Here is a 20,814-nt window from a genome sequence, read left to right as displayed (position 1 = left end):
GATATTACCATCTATATCTCCGAAAGTTAAAAATGATTGGGTGTAATATAACAGTAATACTGGGCCTGAGAGATTCCATGGTATGCAAATAAATGACCCATGAAGATAAAAAATGTGGGGAGTTTGAATATATAAAATGAAAAGTGTGAGTGAATTCATTTTAAACAGCTTTCAGAGGGAATCAAGCCCTGCTAATATCAATCAAGGGCTCTGACATTAAACCCAACAGAATTCATTTCCTTCTTCGTGTCAAAAGGTCATTAATGCCAAATAAATAGAAAATTAATATGTTTCACTTTCTATTTAAAGCATAAATTTGCAGTCTTGTCATGCCACCCTGACAACTTTTAGAGTTGAGTAACTGAATAAGGAAAAAAATATGGATCCCAACTTTAACCTGTACTTTTGGGAGATATTTTTTTAATTGCTTCAGTTATCTGGCAGCTCCTCAAAGGCATACCTCCGTTACACAGTCTGCATCAATGACCCTTCTACATCACCATGACCTACCTAGGTTCCCATCCGTGAGATAATAAGTTAATAAAATCAAATTCAATGCACAAGGGCAAAAGTGACCGAGAATAATTTAATAAAAATCAAATACAATACAAAAGAAAAATGAATGAAGTTTCAATTTTGCTGGATATACTGAATTTCATCTTAGTGGTATGAAATTAAAAGCCATCTGCCAAGAAATTAGATCCTTTGGCAGAGTTTTTTTCCAGCACCGGGCAATGGAAAATGGGTTTTACCCATGGTGGAATGCAACTGTGATTATTTCCAATTCATTGCACACTTCTCCAGAAATTCAGCCAAATGCTCATGGCCAGGATACTTGTTCGTGAGTCTGATTGTACCAGAAAGGTAGGTAATGATGTCAATCTACATTCAACGTGATTTTTTAGTATTCTAAACATATATTTGGACATCTCCGCTTCTTACAACAACTGCCATTTGACAAACATGAGCAAAACAGTTCTCCATAACATAGTACATCTGCTTGGAATGTTATCTCAAGAACCGCATTGGAATCCGGAATTTTCTTCCAGACTATTTGGAGGCTGAGGTTGTCACACATTTGAAAGACACTATTCTGCTACAGTCCATTATCATACCTCAAGAAACAATGTGTGGACCTCCTCAGTATTCCCAAAATTAGATTTATGAAGGTAATGTGATATCACTGCAGGTGAACCTCAATGCACGGACTGCTTTGCATGGGGAAGTCATTTTCAGCTCCTGGCCTCAGGATCTTTCTTAGCAATGACCAAAATGCTAGATCTCTATGCCCGGCAATATTAGAAAGGTCATCGATGCTCCTTACACTGGGAGACATCCTCTAGTTTACTTTAAGTGTGGAGAATGTAGTTTCACATGCTAGCAATTCCATTTCCGCTAAATTCAGGTGTCATCTATTGCAAGAAAGAGAGGAATGAGAGATGAACCATGTACAGATAACAGAAGCATAGACAACACACTGGATATCATCACCATGTTCTGGAAGTGGGAGTTAAGGGGAGTTAAAATGGTTAGCAACAAACCTAATTTGTTCACTTATGCCCTACTGGAAAGAAATCTGCAATCATAACCCAGTCCAACCTAATGTGACCAGTTCCACATACATTACAATTGATTGATTCTTACCTGACCTTCAAATTGACCTAACAAACAGGTCAATTCCATTAAGTTGCTCAGAACATCTCGAGATGGAGAACATCTGATATTTTTACCAATGACAGCCACTATTGGCAAAGATAGCATAATTGAAAAATTAAAAGCACCAGCAAAAAACAAAACAACTTGCCATGCATTTCATTTACTATTTACAAAACCAACTCCTGCCATCTTCTCCCCACTAAACACAAACCACAGCTTGCAATGTTAGGTCGATTGTGCACACACTATATTCCAGACTCTGAATGTAAGTGAGTCAGGACAAGGCAAATGCACCTTTGAATGGAAAATTGAGGAGACTGGTACGTAAGAGATAGCAACAGAAGAAGCAAAAGGTCTTTCTAACCTAGTTTGGCCAAATATCATAACAATCACTTAAACTCTTTCTCCAGTGACAATGTTCTCCTCAAATAACTTGCAATGCTTTGTCTAGAAAATCCTTTCATTGAGTGATAAGTGCAATGTCTAGCAATTAATCGCCAGTTGGAAGAGCTAAATATGCTATGCAATAGTGGGAATACATTGTTCTTTGCCTGTGAAATTTGTTCTATTGCAGGCCAGAGTTCACGGCTATCATTTTGGTGCATTTAGTATTTTTCATTAAGAATAATTTATAGGTAGAATTGATTTCAATTACTTATCATTAAGAACTTGGGACAAGTGAGGACTGAAAATATACTAAACCACATTTAGAGCAAGAACAAAACTAATTATTTGGGGAAAAAGGATGAGTTAGATAGAAGAGAAATTTATTTAATTCAAATTCTACAACTGAAGAATCATGCACACCAATATACTTAGTCTGTTTCGATTAAAACCATACCTTATCTCGTCATGGCACACAAATTTCACTCAACAATTAGGCTATTTTTATGTGAAATTCACAGCTTTTAGCTTCAGCTCATCAAAGATGCTCAATGGCAACTTCAGGAGAGCTCCCTCATTTGTATAAGAATGATTCCACTTTAATTCATTCTTTCTGTGAATTTGTATTTTGATTCTGTTAGTATCTACATGCTAAACTATGATTGGTATTGATATTTGATATTGGTTTATTATTGCCACATGTGTTGTGACACAGTGAAAAGCTTTGTTTGCATGCTATCCAATCAAATTATACTACACACAAGTAGTGTGAATCAAGCCATACACAGTATAATAGGTAATGCAAAGAGAAAGATAACCAGACTGCAGAATATAGTGTGACAACATTATAGCATTACAGTTACAGTGGAAAAAGTCTAAGGTGGGCTTTTAGATTCACGGGGCAAAACCTTGCAAATACAAAACAAGCTTTCATGTTGAACCATGTTACCATTATTAATGTACTCAATGAGTTCATCACTCACAAACATTAATAAGTGTCGTTTTCCAATAAAATCATGCATAAAAATCATCAGGCTATTCACAATGACCTGCGCCAATCAAAACTTGTCATGAGAATTGAAATGCACATTTGTTTTAATCCAATTAATGTATAGCGTTGTCAGCTTAATGAAGATAGGAAGTTTCACCATTCAGTCCAAACAAAGTAGGCAGCGAAAGAGTCGCGTCCCCTGGGTGAGCCGAAGACCCTGATTAGGCCATTCTTCATTCTATTCCAGTTCCTCCAGCTGGCTCCAGGTCATGCACATTTTTCAATGGCTAATTCAGCAGTGAATCCACTGTCAGTTTGCACAGTACAGTTTCTAAATTGGCCCCAAGAGGTAAGCATCGTTTGTGTCAGAACTGATTCAGAGTGTATGAATTTGTCAAGTTTACATTAACTGTGAGCTTGATAGTACAGACATACATCCTGTTCCATTCTCTGAATGACATAATAAATGGAGCACACTATGTTAATTATACAGCTGCTGTAACCAGTGTGACACAACTTCCTAATACTCTCATCTAGTTGTAACACCACATAATCAAATTTTACACCAGAACATTTGTTCAAATCAGAAAACCAGAGAAAGTAACTGAAATTCAATTAATGTTACCTGGAGGGGACAATTTATTAAATCACCACGATTCCATTACATAAACAGCTCATCCTCATTAAATTTATGAATAAAGCAAAAACTAAATATTGCCTTTGGAAGAAATTAAATACTAACCCACATTAAATCAACACAGTTGTCTACAAATAGACTGAGAGACCAGCCTTACTATGCAAATCAAACCAAAATGGAAAGGGTGGAGGGGGGAGATTCAGTGCTTTCATAATTTATGTCTATACCTCTTGCAAAACTGAAGCAAGAGTGGAATGAAGGCTAATCATAAAATATTTTGCAGTATTTGAACAAAGAGCAGCAATGTAGACTGGGGTCTGCCTTTTTAAAAGAAAGCGGTGACCTCCATTGCACAGTTTAACCAGTAGTTGTAAATTTATTTGACATACATCCATAAACTGCCAGACAATACATGAAGTGAAAGATAACAGGGTTTAGTTCAAGTTTATTACTGACTGTAAAAAGAGATCAATTATTCAAAAAGGCTTACAGTCAATTATTCTGAAGATCGTACTGTCAGGTAATGTTAATATTTAAAATGTGGTAAAAATGTCCCATCTTCAGCATATTGTGCTTGTAGCACAAAAACTAAACTATTTGTTGTGGACCAATATGCTATCTCAAAATAGTTATATAATATTTATCATACTATGAGAAGTTAGTCGATTTGAAATGATGGCTAATGCAATGTGCTTCTGAAGCAATTCACAACCAAGGTATTATTGTATACTGATGTAAAAATAAGGCAGAGGGTTCAAGGAATGGAATTATATCTGTTATATAAATTTTCAACAATATAAGCAATTGTCTAAAAAAATTACCATTATTTTCCAATTCATATGGCTTGACCACACTTTCTTGGTGGTCTAATCTAATGAGGGAATCTTAACATCATAAAATAGTAGTGCACTTTATCTGTATGTCCTACTGAGAATAAAGGAACATTAGACTTGACCACTGAACATCTTAGCTATGAACAGAAAATGGTTATAAAGCAACAGTGGCAATTTCAGTTGACTTCACATAATTATCAATTATAGCATGCTGTTATATCTATTGAACAGATCCTAAAATTCAAAACGCCTATTGAGATAACAGTATCATAGATGAACTTGGAAGTCATTAAATCGCAGAACATTAATTGATAATCATCATTTCAGATTATTCAGATTCAATTCAATCAAATAACCCCTCGGCATCTCATTAAGTACGATTTTGAGTATTAGTTTAGCACATCTCACATCCAATTCTAAAATAATTACAGACTCCTTAGATGCAGTGAGAATATAGTATTATGTTGCACTTGGATTTACCTTTATTTTAGAGTCTCCTCTGTAGGATTAGCCATTTAACGGGCCAGCTGTTGTGAAATTCACCACACACAGTACATATTGGCACAAGGATATATCGGAACAAGGCCTGGAAGCATGAAAAGGCTCTTTAAAGTTTCAATTTTCACTGTGGAGATAATTGTTGGGATGACAAAAGCTTCAGGGATTTTTTTTTATTTGTTCAATTTTTTGGAGCTGGGTGTCAACAGCAAAGCCATCATTTATTAGCTTTTCATAGTTGCCCTCGGGAAGCTGGTGGTGAGCTGCCATCTTGAATCACAACAATCTTTCTGGGAACGCTGTTTGTTGGACAGTGTTCGGGATTTTATTCCAGAAACAGTGAAGGACCGGAGATAGATTTCTCAGAGTGATGGTGTTTCTAGTATCTGCTGTTCTTGTTCTTTTTGGCGGCAGAGGTTATGATTTGGGTGGTTGCTGTCAGAGTAAGCTCGGCAAGTAACTGCGAACCAGCCACTGTGCACCAATGGCAGAGAAAATAAATGTTTGGATGATTAATTGGGGACCGATTAGGAACAAGACTTTGAACAACAAGTTGGGCTAGTTGGTAACTGTTGGAGCTGCATCATCTAAGCAAGAGAAGTGTATTACATAACACTCCTGAATTATGCCTTGTAGGCTATGACACAGGACACACTTCCATGGTATTTACATGATGGTTTAATTGAGTTACTGGTTTAAAGTGACCCCAGGATGTTGATGATGAGAAGATTCAGTGACTGGAATGGCACTAATAAAATTGCAAGGAAATGAGACTTCCTCTTGACGGAGACTGTAAATGCCTGGCACTTTCCTAGTATGAATGTAGCAATAGCCATGTTTGGATGTTGTTTAGATTTTGCTGTGTGCACGAATGGAATGTTTAAATTGGTGAGAAGTTCCAAATGGGACTCATGCATAATGGTTGGTGCTGGTTAGTTTGAAGAAAACTAAAATTGAAGAGATTATTCAAAATATAATACACTTATTTATTGTTTATGTCTGAGGATCTCAAAAGCAGATATAGAAAAAGGTATTAATTCAATAACCTGACAATATTCTGAAGATAAATTTTGCCCCAAAACAAAAAGTAGAAAATGTTACACCAATTTCAAAAATACAAGGGGCTGTAGATAGACTGCAAAAACCCCAAAACAATGCAGATGCGGAAATCTGGTTTCCAGGTACATCTATATACTAAAACTCTCGTTTGTTTGTTTATTTGTGATCGAACTAGAGCCAAAACGGTACACGATAGCTTGACAATTTCAGGCGCACCTTACTCACTGTCATCGCTTTAATGGTAAAGCAAGTAGTTTTATTGAAATCGGTGTTATATTTTTTAAGTTATTCACATTTTAAAGTTTAAATCTATCTCCTAGGGAGGGAGGAGGGAGTTGGGGGGGAGGGAGGGAGGGAGGGGGGAGGAAGGTGGATAAGGGGGGTTGAGGGGGATGGAGAGGGAGACGGGAAAGTGGGGAGGGGAGGGAGGGGGGAGGGGGGTAGGAGAGGGTGCTGCACCAATGCAGGAGAGGTTTGGGCCCAACGGGTCCACTTGGTCTAGTATCATTATAAAGGGCAGTTGAATAATTGAGGGAGTTTTGCATTAAATCAAATTGACCAGGTAGTTGACTTGCTACAAGATCTTAGCTGAGATACAATTGAACTATTGTGTACTCTTTTGGAAGGATATAGAAACTTTGAACCAATAGATTGGAGTTACAAAGATAATGACAAAATTGGACATAGTGAAATTGCAAGAGATACCAAGTTTTAGGGTGATCGAATAGAATTTAGAATATAAACGCAGGATGGTAATAATCAGATAAACTGTAATAGAGTGATTCTAGTGATTGATGAGATCATATTATGACTCCAGTAAAGAAAATCACGTACAAAATATAAAGGGACTTGTAAAAACACTCAATAGACAGAATTGCTAGAATTTAGAATTCTCTGCTACAAATTATTCTATGAACGGTTATAAATTATTTTTAAATGTGTTTCCCAAAAGAGCAATAGTAAAAGGTTATGGGAACACACAGGAAATTGGGATTAGAATTTGAATAGGTTTGTGCATGTGAAATCACTATTGCTGAAGCAATGATAGAATGACACGTTTATTCATTAGCTGCGCTTTCTAATACAAGATAAATATTAAAACGTGTCTATTTTCCTTGAGAAAAATTTATATCGTGGCTTATATGTTCAAATCACAACAAACCTAATTTGCTTCAGGCCTAAAGAAGAAACTTGTTATTATAAGAAACTTGGCAATTTGTACGCAGCAAACTCCCACAACTAATAATCTTAAAAATGGATAGTGTTCTTTTTTAAATCAATGCTGCACAAGATATATGCATTGGTCAGAGCACTAGACGCAACTCCCCTGTTCTACTTCACAGTAGGAACTTCTACATCCACCTCGAAGACAACCAGGGTTTTAGTTTACCATCTCATCTGTCTCACCATGGAGCACTAACCCTGCAGCGATGTGTTGGAATTGATTCTTATGCTCAAGTCCATAAGACTTTTACCTTCAACTTTCTGACTCAAAAACAAGTGTCACCAATTAAATTACATCTGATACAAAATTAATGTTAGCATTAGTTCAATGGTAGAACCTTGTCATACTCTCCATTGTTAAAATTGCTCTATTCCATACATTCCTGGAAAGTAGAAAAAAAATTCTGATTCACTACCCCTCGAGTCCTTCACCCTCATCCACTACAACAAACAAGCAGTTCATGATCCTGTTTGCACTAAGTGTGAGACAATCCATTCTGCTGCTTCTGCTGTTCCCTGGAAGGCCAAAAGATGATTTTTTTTCGTCAATCTTGTGAAAATATTGTTTTGCAATCCAGATATTCTTCCTTGCAAAATGCTTGGAATACATGGACACGGACCTTCTCGTCACTATCGTCCTTCACTATAAATAAACATTTTCAGGCAGGTTCACCCTATGAGTGTGTCAGTGCAGCTATTGTCAACCAAGCGTCTTCGCCGATGCCACAAGGTACATAAAATCATAAGAATTGATAGAGTTAATGCACAGAGTCTTGAACCCAGGGTATGAGAATCAAGAACCAGAGGACAAAGGTTTAGCTGAGAGGGAAAGATTTAATAGAAACCTGAGGGGCAACATTTTCAGTCAGAGGGTGGTGTGCATATGGAATGAGCTGCCAGTTCAGGCAGGTACAATAACAACATTTAAAAGACACTTAGGCAGATACCTGGATAGGAAAACGTTTAGAGAGATATGGGCCAAATGTGGGCAAATGGGACTTGCTTAGCTGAGGCATCTAGGTCAGCATGGATGAGAAGGGCTGAAGGGCCTGCTTCAATGCTGTAAATAGCACACGGAACAGTACAGCAGAGGAATGGGCCCTTTGGCCTGCAATGTTTATGCCGAACATGACACCCAGTTAAGCTGATCTCATCAGCCTGTACATGATCCAAATCCCTCTATTTCTTGTACTTCCATGTGCCTATCTCAAAGCCTCGTTAACGCCACTATCGTATCTGCCTCCCCCACCACCCCTGGTAATGGATTCCAGGCCTTCACCACCTATAGAGCTGCATCATGACTTCCTGACTCTTATAAGCAATGCCCGAGCAATGAAGGTAAGCATACCATAAGCCTTCTTTACCATTCTATCTACTTGTGCTGCCACCTTTAGAGAGCTACTGAACTAAGTGGGCCCATTGGGCCAAACCTCTCCTGCATTGGTGCAGCACCCTCTCCTCTCCCACCCCCCCTCCCCTCTCCCCCCTTCCCTCCCCCCTCCCCTTCCCCCCACTCCCTCCCCCCCCACTCCATCCCCCTCAATCCCCCTTATCCTCCCTCCCTCCCCCCATCCTCCCCCTCCCTCCCTAGGTGATAGATTTAAATTTTTAAATGTGAATAACTTTAAAAATATAACACCGATTTCAATGAAACTAATTCCATTAGTACCAAAGGGCCAACGGTGAGTAAGGTGGGCCTAAAATTGTCATGCTATCGTGTACCGTTTTGGCTGTAGTTCAGGAACAAACAAACAAACAAACGAGTTTTAGTATATAGATGAACATGGACTCCAAGATCCCTTGCCACATCAATGCTGTTAAGCTGTATACTCTTTCCTTACATTCAACATCCCAAAGTGCAACACCTCACACTTGCTCAGGTTAAACTCCATCTGCCATTTCTCCACCCTTTCTGTAGCTGATCTATATCCCGCTGTATCTTCTGACACCATTCCTCATTGTCTGCAACTCCTTCAATTTTGGTGTCATAAGCAAACCTAATTAGTATGACTCTTATGACATTAGTACAGCGTTGCATTGATGCTTTGTGCCACTATTAGGATAAGATATTTATTCTTTCTAGTGATCCCACTCGATTTACAAAAAAAGACTTGTTTTTGTGTATTTATTTCAACTAACCCTATTTTAAAAAAATCAAATCAATTATCTCTGAATGGCCTTCCAGGTACAAATGAGCTGACAGGCTATCTTACAAAAGACTACACTTCAAATAATCAGCTGTGAAGTGGTGTGGGGATATCCTGACATGAAACATATTACATAACAATTGCTTCTACACTGGTAATTTGAAACAACAATGTCACTGGAACAGGGTTAGGCTTTTCAGTCTGAAGATTTCTCTTCACCCCTTTGTCAGCCACTGATACAAAGCCTTTTCCATGAAATTGCCAACTACGAGGAGCAGTGATTTTATTGTGTCTCCTCGTTCTGAAACTCTTCATGAGGGAATGAGTAATTTCCCATAATAATCCCCTTTATTATTTTAAATTATCATCAATTGGATTAGTCCCTACACACATTGTCAAGAAATTTACTCTGAATTTATCCAAGCTATTATCCTGACCAAGTAAAATTACTTTAAATATTATTCAGATGACTTCTTGAGGTTTCTTCAAATATGCCTTTCCTTAGGGACACAAAATTAAAAATGTTCCATATTAATTTTGGACAATATTTCAAAGTAAGAAGGAAGGTTTAAAATGTAAATTTATGCCTTGGCACTAGTTCAATAAATTCATCTATTGAGAAATAAGGCAGAACAGACGAGGAGGATCACAGTTTTAGAGACTCATCCACATGTTCTTTGTGCTTCGGCAGTGCAAGCTTATTGTCTAGCTCTGGTGTTTGCACATTTATTTGAATGTTCTCAGAGCAATATGATGTACACTGGTTCATCAACAGATTTGATAGTCAATTTTATTTCATTAAAAAATACACATTGCATTTTCACATTTACCATAATACTTTAAGTTTGTCAATCTTTTTTTAGAAAATACCTTAGATAATTCCAAACCTGTATAAAATGTTTGCTGCTTACTTGTAATAGCTAAATTCCACCAGGGATTTCAATCTGAAAGGACTAAAATAATAAGCAATTAACAAAAAAAATAAATGATGAATTGATGACACTCAATTCTCACTAATTTATCTCTAAATGACTAGTAGTTCAATATCATGCAGTCATCTGGTACATTTACATGGTTTACATAGTATTCCATTTCCCAGAAGTTGCAAAAAGAATCAATGACAGGCAGTAAGGCTTTTACTCTGCGAAATAAAATTTAACTGCTGAGAGATGACTGAGTACATTTCAGTCCAGGCTGACTACTACCAGTTATCTTCAATTAGAGGGGTGATAGATTTTCCTGCAGTATAAGCAATAAGACAAATTCCACCAACATATTAAAACTGTAAAACAGTTATGTACTGGGCATTGCGTCTGCACACTTTAGGTGTAAACATGAATTTGCCACATAAACATTCTGCATTTCGAACTCAAAATGAAGCTACAATGCACAAAGCAATTTCACTCATTTTCTAAAATAGCTGGAAAATCTATTCATAACAGGTACCAATTTGGTATCTTTTCTGGTATGAATTCCTTTATTGCTAGAAAAATTGTAACTGACTAAAAGTGAACTACTTTCTGTTGCTTACTTTGTTCATCGATAATTGAAAATTAATCAATCCACTTATATGTTAGCACACTGGATTACAATAGGCAAAGTTTCCAATGGAGCCTAGAGCAAAAGCACCTTATACAACTTGATTGTCATGAACAAATAGCACATCTGAAGTTAACTTTGCATCACATAACTTCAGATTAATTACTATAATTACATAAAGACACACAATAAACAGATTGTCAACAATTCTAATATATCTTCAATCGACAGAATAACACTTATGTCTCTGTAAACAATATTTTCCACTAAGTAAGTTCTTCAGTTTAAAAAAAAAGGTAAATTAGTGCCTAAATGGAGATTGACATTTATAGAAATTGTCTTCCAGTTTTCAGCGTAAATACCGATGTTGATACAATGATTGGAGTCGGTTATTTCATTTCAAAATACCTCATGTTTAAAAACATCCCATATTTAGGTCAATAGAAAACCCATGTTCTTAAAGTTCAAGGCAAAAAATTAATTCAGAAAAACAGTGATTGCACAAAATCACCTCCCTCTCGAAACTTTTCCCTGTAAAGTTCGTATACTCTTCTTTAGCCTTTGTGTGAAGAAGTGATGGATCCTTCCACAATAGGTATTTGTAGTTTTCTGCAGTTCTTTTTCAAGTGGATACAAGAGTGAATGGACGGGATCTTCTCCAAAAGGGTACTGTAGAGATATTGAGAAAAATATGGCTTAACAATACATAAATTAATTACATTTAAGTAGCAACGAAATCTTAAGCAAGAAAAAAAAATCGAATGTCATTTGATGACTTACTTTTTAGATGCAATCAAATTTTCACAGGTTTGCAGAAATTCCAAAGTAGCTGACTGGATGTTATGGACATCAGTGAGAAGATAATGCCAATAACAGTTCATAATTTATTATCGCCCAACTTATGAACAGCGAAATATTCAAATATAATAATGTTTGAGCCTATCACTTCCTAAAAAGTGGAATGAATTTTGCAGTGGCTTCTTGCCACAATGTGATACAGTGTGGATACTGCCATTGTTGTCAAGGGTCTAATAAAGGACCCACAAATTTATAACTTGACTGAGCAATTGGCTGATGAAAAGCAAGGAAGGGCACAAATAGGACAAAGAAAGAGGTGTCGCTGAGCAGCATCTGTTTAGGTATTTATTCACAAAATGCTGGAGTAACTCAGCAGGTCAGGCAGCATCTCAGGAGAGAAGGAATGGGTGACGTTTCGGGTCGAGACTGAAGAAGGGTCTCGACCCGAAACGACACCCATTCCTTCTCTCCTGAGATGCTGCCTGACCTGCTGAGTTACTCCAGCATTTTGTGAATAAATACCTTCGATTTGTACCAGCATCTGCAGTTATTTTCTTACAGCATCTGTTTAGGTGGAGCTAAGATACACGGGGCAGAACCACTCGTGTAAGTTGTACGCAGGCCTCCATGCAGCATAGCAGAAACATGAGGAAATAACAAAAGCATACAAAGTTAATAATTGTGGAAGATTTTAATTGACAAAGACTGGCCAAATCAAATTAGCAGTAATGTTGTGGAAGGTTGCTTTATGCTGCGTATAAGAGAGGATTGTCAGAATGTTGAGAAATCAAATAGGGAACAGACTATTTTAGATAGAATGAAAATGTTTTTGTTTTATCTTAGATCTAGTGTGTAATGAGAGGATTAATTGATGATCTGGCAGTTAAGTGGCCTTCTGAGAATAATAGGGTGTAATGGAAATACAGAAAAGGTATGATAGTACGCCAGCTATCAATACATAGCTAACAAATTATAGATACCCCTTTCAGGCAATAATAGGAAGTAATTCAGCAGTGGCCCTTAAGTAACATTAGATCAAAGGAAAAGGTTTGTAATGTTGCCAGTAAAAAAATTAAGCCTGACAAGTGAAAACATCTCAGAATTTAGCAAAGGACAGCCAAGACATGACTAACAAATGAGAAAGTAGAATACAAGAACACTAGCAAACAACAGAAAAACAGATTGCATGAACTTCCATAAATAATCTAAAATGTTATGACTGGCTAGGGTGGTGGTGAAGGCAGGTACAATAGTGGCATTTAAGAGACTTTTAGATAGGCACATGGATATGCAGAGAATTGAGGGGTATGGATCACGTGCAGGCAGATGAGATTAGATTATCTTGGCATCTTGTTCACAGGCATTGAGGGCCAAAGGGCCTGTTCTTGTGCTGTGCTGGTCTATGTTCTCTGTTCTAAGTTAAATTGTCTTCTCCTGTTCGTACTCCCTCTATCTCTACATATTGTCATTCTCTAACAATTTTATCATCCTTCTGTACCTGACTCTGCCATCTCTTTTGCCACCAGCCCAACGCACACCACCTGAAGAAGGGTCTCGACCCGAAACTTCACCCATTCCTTCTCTCCAGAGATGCTGTCTGCCCCGCTGAGTTACTCCAGCATTTTGTGTCTGCCCCAACACACACCTTCCACTTTGTTCCCTTCAGTTTCCTCCACATCCTAAAACTGGTTTTGCTTTTCACTTTTCCCTGTTGACTTGAAAGGTCATCAACCCCAAATGGTAACTACCTTTTTCGAAAGATGTTGCTTGACCTGTTGAATAATCCCAGCTCTAATCAGTTTTACCTGTTGATTCAACGTGTTTGCCCAAAACAACATAGGGTGCACATAAAAAAAACTACTCATCATGAACAATAAGCAAATTGTGGGACTTCTTTCACCACTTGTTTTCCATTTCCCAAATTATCCCTAGGACTTCTTTGCCTTTAAGTCTTCAATACCTGGTTCTGACTAAATGTAGGACGATTCAGGAGTTTGTGACAATAAACTCACAGTGAATGTGCATATTGAGGATACTAATAGAATTAACATCAGCAACTAAGAATTGTATTTGCAAGTCAACAAAAAAAAGGAAAAGCACATTTATTTTTTCGACTCATCCCTCATTTCTGTGCTCTTTCCTCCCTTCATTCCATCTCAACTTCAATCTCTTTCCATTAACTGTGCTTATCAAGCCTCTTTGGGGCACCAGCCTAGGCCTGGACAGATTCTTCTGCAGCAGAATCCAACTGCAATTAAAGACTTGTTATAGGCATCATTGACTGTGTGATTCTTTGAAGTACCATACTTGCCAAACTTTACTCTTGAACCTGAAGGATTCTTGAATAAAGCTGATGCTGTGAAAGATGTGATATATGAGGTTGGCCAGGAAGGAAGATCTCCAGCCTCCTGACTTAAAGTATGATAAAAACAAAAACGCTTGATGTATATTTTCCTTATTGATCTGAAGCATTACCATTAGACATTAATGGTCAATATTTAGACAATAGACAATAGACAATAGGTGCAGGAGTAGGCCATTCAGCCCTTCGAGCCAGCACCGCCATTCAATGCGATCATGGCTGATCACTCTCAATCAGTACCCCGTTCCTGCCTTCTCCCCATACCCCCTCACTCCGCTATCCTTAAGAGCTCTATCCAGCTCTCTCTTGAAAGCATCCAACGAACTGGCCTCCACTGCCTTCTGAGGCAGAGAATTCCACACCTTCACCACCCTCTGACTGAAAAAGTTCTTCCTCATCTCCGTTCTAAATGGCCTACCCCTTATTCTCAAACTGTGGCCCCTTGTTCTGGACTCCCCCAACATTGGGAACATGTTATCTGCCTCTAATGTGTCCAATCCCCTAATTATCTTATATGTTTCAATAAGATCCCCCCTCATCCTTCTAAATTCCAGTGTATACAAGCCCAGTGTATTTAGTCATGGATAATCAGCAGGCCCCGTGTAGTATTTTCACTTTCTTCTTTCATTTATTTAAATTTTCATAATAACATCTTCAGTTATGCAAGAGACAGTATGACCCAATGAGATGGTTTTGCTCTCAGTATCATTTGTTATATTATACTGCGGAGGTTACAGTACACCTGCCCACAACAAGCCTCACCCAAAACACAACCTTACTATTGATAGTCCTAGCCAGGGCCATTTAAATATGAGGAACAGGTCAGATGGTGAAAGTAATATAGGCAGTGAGAAGACATCAGGAACAACAAAGCCTATGATATGCATTTGCATTAAATGTCACCCTGATGAAATAGCCAAACGTGAAAAATAAAACTTGAGAGATAGGTTTGGGATTAACTGAAACAGTTTAAAAAAAACATCAATAGTGAAATGGTGAATTATATAATACTCCGGATACTTGTGCAATCATAACTCAGGAATGCTTGGAGATGGAGGAGCAAGAATCAAGCTACGAGTACAGTTTCTATCATCTAACTTGGTTTGAAGTTGATCACAGCATTGACACTGATGTTCCCATCAGAATATATTAAAAACAGGATTTCAAAATAACAGAATTTAAATCTGGCACTCTGCAAAATGATAGTGTGACAGCACTGAGGTTAAATTAATGACTGGTGATTTGGACTAGTATCACAGAGGCACAATATAAAATCTCTCAATGGCCGTGTGGAAATTAAATTCAGTTAAACAACAGGAATTAAGACAAACTGGACATTACTAATAACCACAAAATTATAAGATTGTTGTAAAAAACCCACCTGGCTCACTAATGTCCTTAGGGGGAGGAGATTGGCCCAGTTTGGCTTATGTGTGACCCCCTGATCTACCAATGTGATTGACTCTGAAGTGCCCTTCAATATAGCCCAGCTAGACATTCCGTTCATTAGATGTAAAAGAGGACAATAAATTCTGGCCTTCTGATGACCAGAAACCAGGCAATGAATAAAGGAAAAACTGCTTCTTGTTATTATGATTGGGGAGTTTGTAGTACCCTCACAGTATTCTCATCTGACGTATTTGATAATACTGCACTATCGGTGCACCCAAAATGAATGAATTGTGTTTATAATTAAACCCTCTAACTTATTTTGTATTAGTTAATAACAATAGTTTTGTGAATACTAACTATTCACTATCTCTTTAGAATAGTGGGCCAAAGGAAATATGTATTTATCAATTACTTACATAAATTCCAAAGGCAACTAAAACATGAAAAACTTCCCATCACTTCACATTTCATCATAGAATTTAATGAGAACTTCTGCAGCAATACAAAAAAATACCATAGACGCTCAATTGACCTTGCCACCAATGAAGCTGGAGTTAATGATCCCGGTCTAAATAACAATTAATCTTTGAATGATCTCAATTAGATTTTATAGTCTTAAATGGACACAATCTACATTCTGGCAGTAGAAGAATTCATTGCATTTTGCAGGCTGTAATGTTCTTATCATAATGAAATAACAATCATGAGCGAGTAGAATTAGTTATATTTGTTACATACACCTTAGCTGATAAATCCACTCCAGGTTGTTAGGATAATCTCTCTCCTCATATTTCTATGCTCCTGAAAAAAACTCTTTAATGTTTTAATGTTTCTAGTAGATTGACCTTAATGCTAACATCCACAGAATACAAAATAAGACCATCAAGGAAATTGCATTGAGTGATAAAAGCACTTTATATATACAGCTTTATGATACTCACAGGACACTGCAATCAAAGTTTTATAGCAATACACTTCCGCTGTAATCAATAGTCTCAACTTCTAAATTGGAGATAACTTAATTTTTATCGTAGCAACTGCTATCAATGAAAAGGCAACTGTTGATTTGCTATTATTTAATTATATGAATTTTAACTGAATTTTAGTGTTTTTTTAACTTTACAGCCTGAAAGATACTGAATTTCAAAATCTCAGAGCAAGCTTATTCATTAAATAAGTCTCTTGTGATTACTCAGTAAGACTTCAGAATGCGTGCATGTGGCTTCACTTCTGTGTATCTGATCATCTCAGCACTTTTGAAACAATTTAGAACTGCTAACTGTGCTGTGTACAGAACTTACAGATATAACCAAAATAAATGTTCATCATGATCACTAATACTAATTATGGGGATGGTACAAGCAGATACTTGGAAGTGCTTTAGAAGCTTCCCTAATTCTACATGACATAGGTGCCCAAAATGGAGCTCTGTTGAACAACATTGGATATTGGGAAAAATTTATATGATCTGCTCAAGTCAATATTTTGACTGAACTTCGACATCAATTCCACTTTAATGTCTTGTCCCCATAAACGCATATTCATTCTAAGCCCCAGAGAATTATAAAAAGCAACATTTTAAAGCAGCTGAAAAATTGAAACAAAAATTGAACTTGTTGGAATTAATCTGCAGGTCAGGTGCCGTCAGTGGAAAAAGAAACACCTAACATTTCAGAGAATACAGAGCCATTCTAATCAAGCTTCTGATCTAACCTATTGATCTTCAATGCCAGTATATCTTTCCTTGGCAAGGAGACTAAAGGTATATCTGGTATAAATGTACTAAGTATCATGTCCATCTCAAAAAAACGCTGCAAAATTGCAGTAAAACATCCTTCGTCTTTTAGTTCAGTTCCTTGGAAATAAAGACCTTTTTGTCTTCTTGCTGTTTACCACAGGTTACAGCTGGGTACATTCCCAAGACTGCGGTTGTGAACCAAGTCCCCACATGATAGAAGATGCCTACAGCCCTGCAGTAACTGGCAAATCCATCCTCCCAAATGTTTGCTTGTATGTATATAAGTCGGGCATTTGTAAGGTGGGGAGGACTTGTACTTGATGTTAACCTTCTGTAATTCATATGCACGCAAATCTCAGTACATATGAATGGAAAAAATTAATATTCAAAATTTCCGTCCTACCAAAGTCAATGTTTACACTTCTCTACATATTATGATGCCCACTTTTCAGTTTAATTAACTAGCCCATATCTTTTGCAGCCACTACATCCTTCTCACAGCTACTTCGTCATCAAGATTAATTTTAGCAAAGTTTGAAGAAGAGTCTCATCCTTAAATGTCGCCTTTCCATGTCCTGCTGAGATGCTGCCTGACCCACTGAGTTATAGACAATAGACAATAGGTGCAGGAGTAGGCCATTCAGCCCTTCGAGCCAGCACCGCCATTCAATGCGATCATGGCTGATCACTCTCATTCCACCACTTTGTGTTCCACCCAAATTCCAGCATCTGTGGTTTCTTGTCCCTTCATCGTTAGCAAGTTGGATATATCACCAGATCCCTTCATGCTCGTCATTGATGGATATTAAATAACAGACCCAAGCACCAATCTTTGCAGCGTTCCATTTAAAATTAACCAAGTATTAATTGATGTTCTAGTGTTTAGAAAGGTTAATGGATGGCATTAAACAACAAATGGAAGGAATAATATTATATTTTTATTTATTCAAAGGTAAGCAAGTACAAAAGGAACTCATAAGTGCTGCACACATGAAGGGGTGGCAGCTTATGTGTACACAATAGCTTATTACCTGCCAGAGTGCTGGCTTTAATTGATGTAACTTTGCTGAAGACTGAAAAAGAAAAAATGTCCCTAAGAGCATTGGACTAATTACAAGAGCCATTACTATTGATTTTTAGAGAAAAATAACTACTGCTACATCATATTTCAATGCTGGAAACCATTGCTTGAAATTCCCAGACTTAAAACATGTAACAGGAGCCAAGTAAATAACGTCGCGCAAATGAAAAATGAATTCACAGAGCACCAGACCCAGAGGCAGTCGCATTGCATAAATTTCACAAAAATGCTTCTTTGCAACTATATTTAAGTATTACACTTATGGTGCATCAATGGATAATATCAAACAGAGTGAATAAAGAGTTTTAATTATCTGAGGCTACATCTTGAAAATGCAATACTTACATTTTTTATTGCTTTGTACACAGCTCTGAAAGCTGGCTGCTTTTCATCATGGTAGACTCCTCGATTTCCATGAAGAACAAAGATGCCTTCATCCTCTGCTCCCATACAGTTGCTGCCATACATACAATGGTCTGGGCGATAATTCCATTGGCATGGAAAAATAAAAAGACTTTCTACAGTAGAATAAAGATAATACCAAATTATTGCATTCTACAGAACATGTCATTGCTATTTTATGTTTTTTTTTTAAAAAGAAATACAAATGTTTCAGATAATTTTTTATTTGATATGTATCAAATTCTTTTAGCTTATCTATATGATTTTTTTTGTCATTCAAATTAAAATGCCATAAAAAATTCTCAACTCAAATTCCATGGTCAAAAAATTACATGAACAACAAATGCAGAAGACAAAAAGTGCTGGAGTAACTCAGCGGGTCAGGCAGCTTCTCAGGAGAACATGGACAGTTAGCAGAACTCGTTGATTTCATTAACTTTACCTCGAACTTCCACTCTGCCCTCAAATTTACTTGGACTAGCTCTGACAACTCTTTTTTGATCTCCCTCTCTCCATCACAAGAGACAGATCATCGACCAATGTTTACTACAAACCTACCGATTCCCAGTTATTGAGACTATCATCCACCCTGGCTCTTGCAAATTTGCTTTCCCTTGCTCTCAATTTCTCCATCTCTGGTGCATTTGCTCCAAAGATGAAGCTTACCATTCTAGGACATCTGAGGTGTCCTCTTTCTTTACTAAACATGGTTTCCATCCTACTGTCATAGATGGATCCCTCACCCGCATCTCCTCTGTGTCCTGTAGTTCTGCTCTCACTCCCCTTCCCCGAGACGGAACAAGGATAGAGTTCTCCTAATCCACACCTTTTAACCCACCAGCCACCACCTCCTACACATCATCCACCAACACCTCCAACGATCCCCCACCACCAATCACATCTCCTCATCCCCACCCTTTCTTGCCTTCTGCAGAGACTGCTTCTTCCGCAACTCCTTGGTTCACTCATCCCTTTCCATCCAAACTACCCTCTATCCAGGTACTTTCCACTGCAACTGCAGAATATGTGACACCTGTCCCTATACCACCTCCGTCACCTTCATCCAGGGACTCCAACAGTCCTTCCAGGGGAGACAGAGGTCCATGTGACTCTTCTCTAACCTTATCCACTGCATCTAGTGTTCCCAATGTAGCCTCCTGTACATCGTCACCGACCATTTCACCAAACACTCACGCTCGGTCCGCCAAGGCCTACTGAATCTCCCAGATGATAACCATTTTAACTCCTCTACCCATTCCCATACTGATTCTTCTGTCCTGGACCTCCTCCATTGCCAGAATGGGGCCACAGGCAAACTGGAGGAACAGTACCTCATATTCCGCTTGGGTAACTTAAGGCCTAACGGTATGAACATTGAATTCTCCAATTTTAGGTAACTCCAAAACCACTCTTCTTTCTACCCCCAATCTCCACTCTTTCACTCCCCGTGCCATACCTGGAATCACACCAATTTCTCCCCACTCCCTCCCTTTCCAACTACATTCCTTCCTCTAACTTCATAGTTTGCAACTCTTCAATCTTTTGTCTCATACTTTGTCTTTTCATCTCTGTCCTTTGTCCAACTATCTGCCTATCAATCACACCTCCGCGTCACCTGTATCCACTGATTACCTGCCAGGCTTTATCTTGCCCCATGTCGCTTCTAGCTTACTTTTCCCACCAACCTCCCCAGAATCAGTCTGAAGGGACCCAACCTGAAATGTCACCTATCCATGTTCTCCAATAATGCCTGACCCGCTGAGTCACACCAGCACTTCGTGGTTGTTTTTGTAAACCAGCATCTGCCATTCCTTGTTTCTAAATGATAGAGAATGTAACCAAGAAAGAGAAACAAGAAATTTACCTGGGTTGTAATAGAAAACAATATTGAGTAAATCTTGGTCTCCCCAGGTGATGTTGAGTTTGTACTTCTTGAAGAGAGGTAGAAGTAAATCTTCCCATTTGAGCCGTGCAGTTGTCATATCATTCTACCCAAGAAAAAATACTAATTTTAATACTACAGTCAATTGCCCCAGATGAACAGCCAAAGGTAACTTGCAATAGAAACATATA

General features: G+C 37.9%; 1 protein-coding gene across 2 annotated transcripts in view; it reads right to left on the bottom strand.

Annotated features, from left to right (window-relative positions):
* Positions 1 to 10,241: 10,241 nt before the first annotated feature.
* gxylt1a (glucoside xylosyltransferase 1a) overlaps positions 10,242 to 20,814 on the bottom strand; it is a 35,341-nt gene continuing 24,768 nt past the window's right edge. For both annotated transcript variants that reach the window (XM_078416522.1, XM_078416523.1), the window contains 3 exons: positions 20,606 to 20,729; positions 18,685 to 18,857; positions 10,242 to 11,637 (listed from right to left, as the gene is read on the bottom strand). In XM_078416522.1, the coding sequence (XP_078272648.1) occupies positions 11,476 to 11,637; positions 18,685 to 18,857; positions 20,606 to 20,729 (459 nt within the window). In that variant the 3' untranslated portion in view covers positions 10,242 to 11,475. The remainder of the gene's footprint in view (positions 11,638 to 18,684; positions 18,858 to 20,605; positions 20,730 to 20,814) is intronic.

This window comes from Rhinoraja longicauda, chromosome 20 (assembly GCF_053455715.1).
Source record: "Rhinoraja longicauda isolate Sanriku21f chromosome 20, sRhiLon1.1, whole genome shotgun sequence".
Taxonomy (NCBI): Eukaryota; Metazoa; Chordata; class Chondrichthyes; order Rajiformes; family Arhynchobatidae; genus Rhinoraja; species Rhinoraja longicauda.
This window is presented reverse-complemented; position numbering and strand designations above follow the sequence as displayed.